The 11,261-nt window shown below is 30.1% G+C and overlaps 1 protein-coding gene across 3 annotated transcripts in view; it reads right to left on the bottom strand.

The window, feature by feature from the left end:
* LOC108690454 (NAD kinase-like) overlaps window positions 1–3,703 on the bottom strand; it is a 28,966-nt gene extending 25,263 nt beyond the window's left edge. Inside the window, exons 1-2 of one of the 3 annotated variants that reach the window (XM_018197755.1) lie at window positions 3,489–3,703; window positions 2,079–2,132 (exon numbers count right to left, since the gene is read on the bottom strand). In XM_018197755.1, the coding sequence (XP_018053244.1) occupies window positions 2,079–2,132; window positions 3,489–3,601 (167 nt within the window). In that variant the 5' untranslated portion in view covers window positions 3,602–3,703. Of the gene's footprint in view, window positions 1–214; window positions 313–2,078; window positions 2,133–3,488 lie in introns of those variants that run through there. The other 2 variants (XM_018197757.1, XM_018197759.1) reach the window with 2 other exon arrangements.
* Window positions 3,704–11,261: the final 7,558 nt, after the last annotated feature.

Raw genomic sequence — 11,261 nt, 5'->3', positions numbered from 1 at the left:
TATATGATCAAAATATATATTCTAATATATTTATTGAATGAATATTTGATGGTAATTTCTGTTTGTTTATTATAAACGTAATGTTTAAATAAAATTACGTTTATACTGAAAGTAAACGTGTGATACGATAATAGGCACGTGAGACTATGTATGACTTATAATAATTAATTTGTATAATAAGAATATTTTTATAAAAGGGGCGCATTTACGATACCTGATAGTAGAATGGATAAGAGATTTTCTCGTACGCATCACCACTTGGAAAAGGATACTTCTACTACGTAGCATTACTATATAATTGGCATCACTATACTGAAGATGAATTTCCAACGTTTCCATTCCTCAACGTGCACGGTACATCAAAGAAGTAAAGAAAAATTCTCACGATAAGGGGAACCTCAGTGATAACCCAATCTTACTGAAGAGAACAAATCGATCGCGTGGTAATACTTATGTCAGGCATGACGTGATTGGTCTAAGATACCGACATTAAGCTCAGGAATTCATTAGAAGAACAGCTGATGCCTAGATAACATTCGGTTTTACTAGTTTTATTAGTTTTATTAGTTTCTAGAAGTCGAGAATAAATGGGGAGTTTGAGATAGAAATGATGTATAATTAATTGGATGTGCGTATTTGCAAGACAATGCAACCATTATCATCGAGATATTTAAGGACGGAGTAATGTTATATTTACAAAACGATGAGATATTTTAATTCCGGTCGTGTATCAGCATACGCCACGCGTCATAGATACAATATTGGCATATGCTACCGCTGTGAAGACAATGAAATACGTTCAGATATTTGAAGTCTGTATGTTCAAATGCCACGCCTGAATAGATTCATGTTTTTCAGAACGATAATTATGCCTGCATAATTATGTTAGATACTTGATTTTTTATAGTAAATGTAAAATCATAACGTAAATAATCTACAAATTGTTATATATTTAACTTTTACAATAAAAAATAAAATACAGAAAAAGAAGAATGATTTTATTTAAATATCTAAATTTAATTAGATCTGAACATAATTTGATTAAATTATTAAAATAATTATATAAGACGCTCAAACTAGTTGCTAGAATATTAAAACTTTTTACAGCATTGCTTTATTATGTTCAATTTTCTACAAAATTATTTTAATGATCAAAGTTATTTTAATGTACAAAATGATTTTCAGATCTATATTTAGCTAAAAATTATAGTTATTTTGGTAAAATCGTTTGTGCGATAATCAACTCGGTGCAGCCGCAATGAAGTTTCGCGAAGCAATTTATGATTGACATTAATAAGGTCAAGATCGTGATAATTATTATTATTTTCAAAGAATAAATAATAAATTTATTGTTTTTAATTATCTGTAAAATATATTTTTACTTTTTACTAGATAAATTTATTTTTATCGAGTTGTCACATACACAGATGATTAAACAAACAGAAGAATCTTTGACTGAATATAAACGAAGTGCAAAGTGCGAAGAGCGACATTAAATATTCTCGTGCACATTAAGTCAAATATATATATATAGAGCATAATAAATTGTGCAACAACGTGCAAATTATCATAGAGCATATAATAAGCTTTCAAAGAGTATTTATATCTAATAGCTCGATATAAGGAGGTCATACATATAAAGAGCAATGTATAAAGAATAGCTGGAAAACATTTGTAGAAATAAAACTTTAGGCCATAAAAAGTTCTAAAAAGAATGGCACATTTTGCCACTTCTTTACAATTGTAAAGGCTAAGAAAGGCTGAGACTTCAAGAAATTGATTGTTAATTTCAATTCTCAATTATTATTACCTGCTTCTAAATAATGATAAGTTACTAACAATTTATGTACGTAATAGTAAATGATCCTGAATTAATCAAATGAGTGCTTTGAATTCGCTTTGCGTGCCAAATTGTTCACATGATTAAATAACATCACAGGAAACGACATAGCTCTACGAAGATACGATTGTAGCAACGAAACAACAATGTTTAACAGAGAAAGGAAAATGTTCATGCGGGTTGTGACAGTGGCGCTAGCTACGATTCACATTGAACACACTGTATAAAACTGTATTACCTTCGCGGTTCCACCATCTCAGCGTGATCGACTGTTAACTCGGACTGCACATTGCTTCAAGATAAAAATGCACTATTAAAATTTGCCAGTAGTAATGTAAATAGTTGCACATTTATGTTTTGCAATATAATATAACAATATCATAGGACTAGCGAAAAAATCGAATTTCGAAGAAGATTTCATTTAGTTAGACACATTAGTGAAAAATTCTCATTTAATATTAAAAAATTTTTAATATTAAAAAAAATATTTTGTCATATATTTTATATTTATAAAGATTTTTAAAAAGGCACTTTGAATATCTTCAAAATCATCTCCCTTTTTTTTGAGATTATAAGTTTTTTTTGAAAATTATAGAATGAAAGATTTTAGAGATCTTAAAATATTTCAGGATTCACATATATGAAAAACTTTAAAAAAAAATTAGACTTTTTCAGTATTTCTAAAAAGTGTTACAATTCTTATAAAGAAGTTTTTATAAAGAAGATTTAGAACATTTTTCTAAAAAGTAATAAAATTAACAGAATTTTTGAAAATTTTGTAAATTAAATTCTAAAAAATTATATAAAGAATTCTAAGAAAAATTTTCACCAAAATATCTTATTATGTATTTCTATTGTTTACGTCGAATAAAAAAAGCAATCAGCATGAGTGACTTTAAAAGAGAAATGTATTGTTAAACTGTGTGGAAAGGTCCGTTTATAGCCTTGACACAAATCTCCTTTTATATTTTTTCGAGCGTATCGAATGCTCGTGAGATATTAATGTATCCAATTGTAAACGAAATATTTAGCTCCAATGAAATATGGAAGTTATGTAAAATATCGTGTCTATATAGGGATATTTAAAAAGAAAAATTAAATAATAGTAGTATATTTAGATATTGAATTCGGATTAATTGTTTTACTAACAAAATGAGTTTCATTAACTCATTTACAAACTTATTATATCAATTATTATCAACAATTAATTTAATGCATGTTGAACAAAAATCGGATATGCGTCCTTGACTTTTAATCTAAATAGAGCTATCAGTTTTACTGCCTCATTTTAATATTAATCTATCACTCTGAGCATTCCATAATTAACTGACATAGAAATTTAAGATTTTGCACGATGTACTTCCTCAGATTTCAAATAAACGGAAGCTTGTGGCGTTGTAGAAAACCGCACACGCGTCGCATGAATTATTCACGATTCAAAAGATCATATGATGATTAACAGATTTATCTGAGTGCTGTCAATATTTTTTTTAAACTGTGCATGCTATTAGTCAATAAATAACCTTCTTGAAAACAAATTACATTTGTAAAAATAATTATATTTAAATTTACATAAATACAAATCACTTAAAATACATACTCGATTGAAACTCGAGAGGTATCCAACAGAGGTCAAGGGTGATCTTACCTGAAGGTTTGCTGTTTGTCATGCATTTTAGATACAGCAGTCTTTTCTGTTGTATTCTCGCTCAGTTCCACATCCGCGATCGCCTTCGCTAGCTGAAGATTCTTCTCGTCCATTTTTCTTTTGCTTACTAATCACAAACTGGCAAAAATAGCGGCGAAAATTGTGTAATTCCTCGATGACACCTATGATCGCGTGAACTACATCTACACCGAGAGATGTCTCGTAGCGTACTGAAAGGGCTCTCTGTCGCCGACAGAGTTAACCTGAGCGCCTCCACCATTTGTCGGTTCAAATATTTAACTCCATTATCGTTCCATGTTATCCATCGTTTTTATTTTCTCTCGTTATCATTATTTTCTCTCTGTATCTAATTACGATATTCGCAATTTTCGATTATTGTTGTATAATAATTCTCATGATGAACAGAACTAGTCTTATAATAGATAGGTTCTGGCTTTAGTGTATTATTGGAGTTGCAGGCTTTTTGAATGGTCCCCATGATTCCCGCTCGTCTACAAACACATTGACAGTATGTGCAGGAGCGTTCAATAGAGTTGTGACGTCATGTCGCGGTCAATAACAGAGCGTAGACACGGTTTTTTAAATATGTATATTTACATTTCCTGTAAGACTGATGACATTGATTGATGCTTAATTTCTGTAACTTCAATGTGTGTTTATTGAAGAAATAATATTTGTTCCTCGCTTATTTTGTTTTACGATTATTGCATTTATATAATGCATTATATTTATTTATATTTTTAGTGTATATTATCTCTCCTTTTTATGTAAATAAAAGAAATTTATTTAATCAAAACTGTTCAGAAGATAATAGCGATATCTAAATATGTCGAAATAGTAGTTACAGATGGCATGACGTGCTTCTAGAATTTGTTCTTGAACAATTCTTGAGATGTCGAATTCAGCACACCAGATGTCGTGGATACTCAAGTTGGAAGACTTCAATTATGAATGCGGACAAAATCGATTTAGATTCCAAAATTGTGTTCCAAAATTCACTGCCAGTGCTGAAAATGTATAGTATACATGATGTAAATTGTAGATTTTTAGCGGTAGTGAATTTTAGAATACAGCTCTAGTTTTGCTTTTATGTACAAAATATGTACGTATTTACCGTATTTGTGCGTTGTATAATTAAACAGTGGCAACTATAAGGATGACGATTATATATACAAGTTTTATGTGTAGAATTAATATATATATAATTATATAAATAAATGTGAATAGTTGAATAAATTATTTTACAATTGCAATAAAATGACTTTTAATTCTACATGTAAAACTGTGCTAATTGCTATCATTGTGTTCTTTTTCTGAATACAAAACACCAATAATAATTTTACTAAAATTGTCGCATGTGATCAGTAACATTAAAATTAATTATGCAGATTCTTCGGTGACTTAATTGAAGAAACGCCGAAATTTCTTTTAATTATAATAATCGCACCTGTTTTAAAACATTTGCTTGAGAAATTTATTCAATTTAGGCTATAAAATTAAAAGAATGTAAAGAGATTCAACTATAAATTGTTTTCTTAACCAAATACTTGCTATGATTGAATCACCATGCATTTCTTCGCAGCGATCTAGTTTACAATTAGATAGACTCGATCGATTGACGACTCGATCAAGTGCCGCAATACTCACTCCGCGTCTGCTTAAGAAGTTGAACAGTTTACCATGCTGGTACGCCAGTGGCTATCAAGGCCACTCGATATTACTCGTGTTTCTTGTGAACTGCTAAGTCATACGGAATAACCCACGCATAAGCTCAATATTTCAACGAGAAATTTATGATCTATTATGATCATCAATCGACAATTTCTTTTTTAAATAATTGTTGACCTTTACCAATCAAACGTTATTCAATCACGTTTGATTGTTCGCATAGATCTTTTCTCATAAGATTCCCCTTATGTTATATCTCGCATCCGAAACGGTTTCTTATCATGGTAATAATGTGCAGACCGTTCTGCTCGTTACGTATAAAACCGTTTTAAGATTGCAGTGTCCTCTCTATAACCGTCATCTGTGAGAGATGTTCTATTATAACTACCATGAAATATTAATCTTTACTTTAATATGGATCACATTTTTAAAAAAGATAAATATGTTCCAGTCCGTTAAAACGAGTAACATTTATTTTAATATCATTATGCTTTCAATTTATCATATAATTATATTTTATGTGGAATAATTTTTTATATAATCGTAATCTGTTGTTATACTTCTTTATACTCTATTCTCTATTGTAACTAGATCCTTGAAATATTAATTTTTGTTTCAACGTGGATCATATTTGAAGAAGAGATATGTATTTTCCAATCTATTAAAAAACAAGTAACATTTATTTTAACATATTTATATTATTAATCTATTGATTAAATAGGATTAATTATTATTTAATCATTCATTACATTTTATTAATTTAATAATTTATATAATCGCTTTGTTCGTCAAAATAAAAAAAGTCTTTCAGCTCAGCTCAATTCTTGTATTTGATAAAGACATGTTATTCATGATGTATGACCGCGTCATCGTCATCGCGATTGATCTCTTAGACAAAGAGAATCGACACCAACTGATTATTGTTCACGAATATTGCCGACATTTAAATGTTCACCTAACAATCGCTGCGGCATTGATGTTACTCTTAACGAACTTGAAACTGCGATGACTCGCGTTGACCTTTCATTATGTGCGCGAGTTCGCGACCGACGTATTCTTTCAATCCTTCGTAAAACCTTTCGTTTCCTTGTCGATAGTGATCTCGCCTTTCGTTTCTTTGCGCGTACCAAGCCAGCCCACGCGCCGTCAGCGGTAAATCGAGTCAGACTCGTCAAATTACAAAGCATGATACGCAATCATCTCTTTCTATATGCGATAAATTAATTTTGTGTACGATCGCGTTCAAAAAATCGCATTGAAATTAATGAGCTACATGTCATTGTTGCGACGCACATTAAATCTGCTCCAAATAAGCGACGGCGACGCAATATGCTGGACGAATTACGATGTAGCGCAGGTGCGTGTATTTTCTGAGCGTGCACCTATGTATTATGTACAGATTCCAACTCACGTAACTGTGCTGCACATATGGATTATAATAAATACGTTACATTAAAGTTGCATCAGGTGTATAGTCTCTGCAAAAAGTGACTGGAATTGAAAATTTATACACTTTCCATATAAAAATAAATGCTATACACATAAAACAGTTCATTAAAATTTTATTGAACTGTCAATATATTTGTATTTAGCAATACAATTTTACAATTTAAATGAAAATTTTCTTTTTATCTTAATTACATCCCAGTAAAGATGTAAAAAAACTATATTTTTTATTTCGAAGAAAAGTACTAATAATTCGAAGTAAAAAAACCTAGGTTTTTTTTTACTGTAAATAAAGTATTTTTAACTAAATTACATAAAATTCATGATATTCGAATATATAATTATTTCAATGTAATTATTTGAACGACAGATATTTTATATTTAAAAATTAAATAAATGCTGTTATTAACAGCACATTAATTTTAAAAATAAGACATTATTTTGCATATTTTTTGGTTATCATCATCTCAATCCTATTGTTTGTGATGACTTCTCTTATATACTCGTGGTGCGCATTGCGACTGATTGTCATATGAGACTTACTATTTAACGTCGATTCCAAACAAAAACGATTTTTGTTAGAGAAGTTCTCTTGGCAAAGATACTCTCTCGGTGACTTGCCATTATCTACCGAGAGGAGCTATATGAGCGTTCGAAACATTTTTTGGTTTTGCCTGAGATCGAAACCCGCGATCTCTGGCATAGCAGTTTCGTGCATAACTGCTGCTACGCCACAATCGCATTCGAATATTGGTTACAATTGTATGTTTTAATTATTTTGAAACAACATCCCAATATAATATTGATTCAAGAGTAATTAGAGATTCAACGAACGTTGTCTCATTAATTTAAATTTAGGATATATATATATTTATAATCACAGTATACAATTTATTAATCATTGATATTTTAACTTTTGTAACTATTTTTTACACAGAAATCTTATGGATAAATGCAAAAACTCAAATAGCGTCGAAATTGTGAAATGGTAAAAAAAATATCCGAGTAAAAAACTGTTAAAACCAAAGGAAAAAAATCATTATTTCCTGTGTTTTTTATTCTAAAATTCTAGGACTTTTCCGTCGTTTACATCTCTACATCCCAGAAAATAAGCTCGTGTCCTTTATCATCATTTTGACATTAGAATGTCGTTAAGGACGTTATTATGTTGTCAAAATGATGGCAAGTAATGTCAACTTGATTATTAGGACTATCCGACAAAATTTGACCTTCTTTTTACAACATGAATCTATGTGATCTTGAAAATTATGTAATCTCCCTGTATATCATATTATATTTTATTAATCTCATATTGTTTTTTGATTTAGTATGATTCGATTCCTATAATATTATCAAATACAAAAGCATCTACTTTTCATTGCTTATAATGCAATATTAAGAATAATGTCTTTTTCAAAAAAAAGAAAAAAGCTATTTTTAAATTGCTATATCTTAAAAACAAAAAATTCTACCAAAATGAAACAAAATATATTTTAAAGTTAATATTTTTGCGTAAATTTATTAAAAATTATTGGCATAGATACATCATAAAAAACCACAAAATTAATATTTTTGTTCTCTTTGACGTCATTTTTCTTTAAAATGTTACGTGATAGTTAATTTTGAAATCCAACGATGTTCAGCAAATACAAAAATATATCGAAAATGATTATTGATATTCGTGAAAAATTATGTTGGACATTGTTATTTTTTGTGATACATACGAAATATTTACTTTTTATTGAAATAATTTTGTTCCAGATTCTAAATCATCCCGTCAAACATTTTATATTACCTTCAAATATAGTATAGAAAAATCTGTAATTTCTTTTACAATTTATTCATTTTAAAACATATGTATAATACATCTTTAAATGAACAGCATCGATCTCATTCTTTGGATAAGTTGTTTTCTGTGATAATATCTGGACATTATCGCTGTCTTTCTCGACTGTTGATTTCTATAATATATTGGCTTATTAAAAACCGTGGATTTTTTTTCATAGATATGAACAGAGAAAGATTTAAAACATATATCTACATTTCTCTTCCGCCATTATGAGAAGTTAAAAACTTGAAATTTATCTCTCAAACAGGTTTTCCTATAATATAATTGGAACGACAGTTTCAATGAATTTTGATGAGAAACATTTATACAGAAGAAAAAAAGAGTTCGCATATATCTTAATTTAAAAATGACTTCGGTTATAACGAGTGAAAGTCTGCGATGTCTCTTCTTCGATGTGTAGCGGAATCGAAAGAGATATATATCCGATATCTTTTATTTCAGGGATTGGAAATCGATTGGCTGAAAAAAAAAAGAAGAACTAAATTCTTTGCTCTTATTTTGGAAACTGTGGAGACAGCACGCGCTCACTGAAAGCGAATCGTTGATCCGCAACGCAATCTCGACGATTCTAATCCTCGCAAAACTCGCAAGTGGATCATCGCAGAACTCTCCGTCGGCTTTCCTCGTAAATTGATAGCTACCACTTTTACGTAAACATGCGGAACAAAAATTATATGCGTGCACGTACAGTAAGTGGGCGTTGATATAAACGCGCGAGCGATTTCGTACGTAAATAACCGAATGAATAAACATTGGAATAAAATATACCGATCGCCGTTATGTAAACGTGAATCTTAAATACACATGCCAGTATCGCAAACTTTGCAAGGACGCTGTTCATAGACTGAGATCAGAAATTGTTACTTCCATTCCAATAGAAAATATAAACGATCTTTGATGAAAAGGATAGAAGAATGCGTATATCTTTATTAGAGATGAAAATTATAAAAATTCAGAAATTTTGAATCCAGTAAATCCAATATAAATTAACTTTTACCCCGGCCACAATTTTTTACTCGGAATTGTATTTTCTTTAGACACTTGACACCATATTATTGTTCCAGAATTTAGTTTTTAAACGATCTAAACAATTAAAATGTTACAATGACTGATAAGAGAAGGAGCGCAAAAAGTATTCTCCTCTTATAAAGCGATATTAAAATCATAGAAAGATAAATATGTTCCTTTCCTTGTAGCCATGAATACACTTTGATTGGTATTTATAGTTCCGTTCTTATTTCCGTTCTTATTTCAAAAATTTTAAATCTTATTTCAAGCGTGTTTTAAAATATTAATACAGATCTGTGATTGGTTTACAATATTTTAAGACTGTATTTAAGACGGTCTTAAATATAAGAATCAACTATCCTTAGATCCAATTTCGAAAAAGGATTATATAAATGCTGATATTTCTACCTCGATATTTAAAGTTATAAAAATAAATTAAATAACATAGGTATACTTTCTAAATTCTTTGAAGTAGAACTTCACCCTAAAGACTGAAAATTAAGCCAGTTTTGGAGAAAATGACTTAATTTTTAATTTTTAAAAGATTTACTCTAAAAGTTTGATAGTAACAATTTTGTATCATTTTTTTTAATTTTGATGACAATTTTTTATCATAAAATTAGTTTTTTTATTCGATTTTCTATTTCGAAGTTAAAAGAATATATTTTTTTATCTCTAATGTTTATAAAAACTTTATTAAAAATGTTCTCTCTTTTTTATTTGGCAAGTTTCCGTTTTCTTACAAAATGCAAACGGATAAGAAAAATATTTTTCCGGAAGGTTGTGCAACAATCGCGATTCATAAATTTCTGACATTTTATCTAGAAAACATAACTAACACTGCTCTCATTTATGAGAATATCATACATAATCTCTACCTGTTTGATCTTGCGAAAACTGGATAATTAGCGAATTTTCACAAATGAAGGCACGCTATGTGAAAAGAAAAGCAAAACTGGAAACAATTTCGAAAACACGCACGAAACACATCACTAATAAAATTGAAATGTCAATCATAATGTTTACTCATTGCCAAAAGCGTCAGAAATAATTTAAACAGCATAATTCGATCTCAGGAATTACATTAACATTTATATAAAATATGCAAATCTATTCTCTTTATTTCGCGAAAATCAGCATCGGGATATCGCTAGAGAAAGGAGAGAAGGGAAACAATGATTTGCGTGGGTGAGCTTGGATGAAAAAGATATGAGCGTAAATAACCATAGGAAAAGAAACAGGCTAGGAATGCCGACGCATTCGTTGGTCACTACGACCCCGCCAGCTTTCTAACAACAATCACTTTTATGTAACGGCCATTATTCGTCCCTTTTTATTACAACAAAGGTAAATACAAAGACGCGCAACTTTCGCCGCGTAATTGCGCCGCGGACGGTACGCGATTCGTACATTTGACAAATATTTCGTGGGGTAATAAAAATCAGAATATATCGACGAGTAGTTACATATGGGGGATAACCTTTCGGAATTATCCGATGAGGGACTAGAAGACCTCTTTGGCGACCAACCCTTCGTACCGGGTGGCACTGATAAATGACATCGCGTTTGAATCTACTACAAAATATTATATGTATCTATATGTGATAACGGAGTCATTTCAATCACCCTGTAGATGGTCGTCGACTGCTGGCAACATTGCGATCGGGTCCTAACAGTATCCTGGAATTCTTTCAGAAATATGAGAAAAATGTTTAAATATTAATTGAAAAAATTTAATTTGCTCCATATATGTCAGTATGTAACAATTCAAATATGTAATA

This window comes from Atta colombica, unplaced genomic scaffold, assembly GCF_001594045.1.
Source record: "Atta colombica isolate Treedump-2 unplaced genomic scaffold, Acol1.0 scaffold321, whole genome shotgun sequence".
Classification (NCBI taxonomy): Eukaryota; Metazoa; Arthropoda; class Insecta; order Hymenoptera; family Formicidae; genus Atta; species Atta colombica.
The sequence above is the reverse complement of the archived record's forward strand: the minus strand, read 5'-3'. Positions and strand labels throughout refer to the sequence as shown.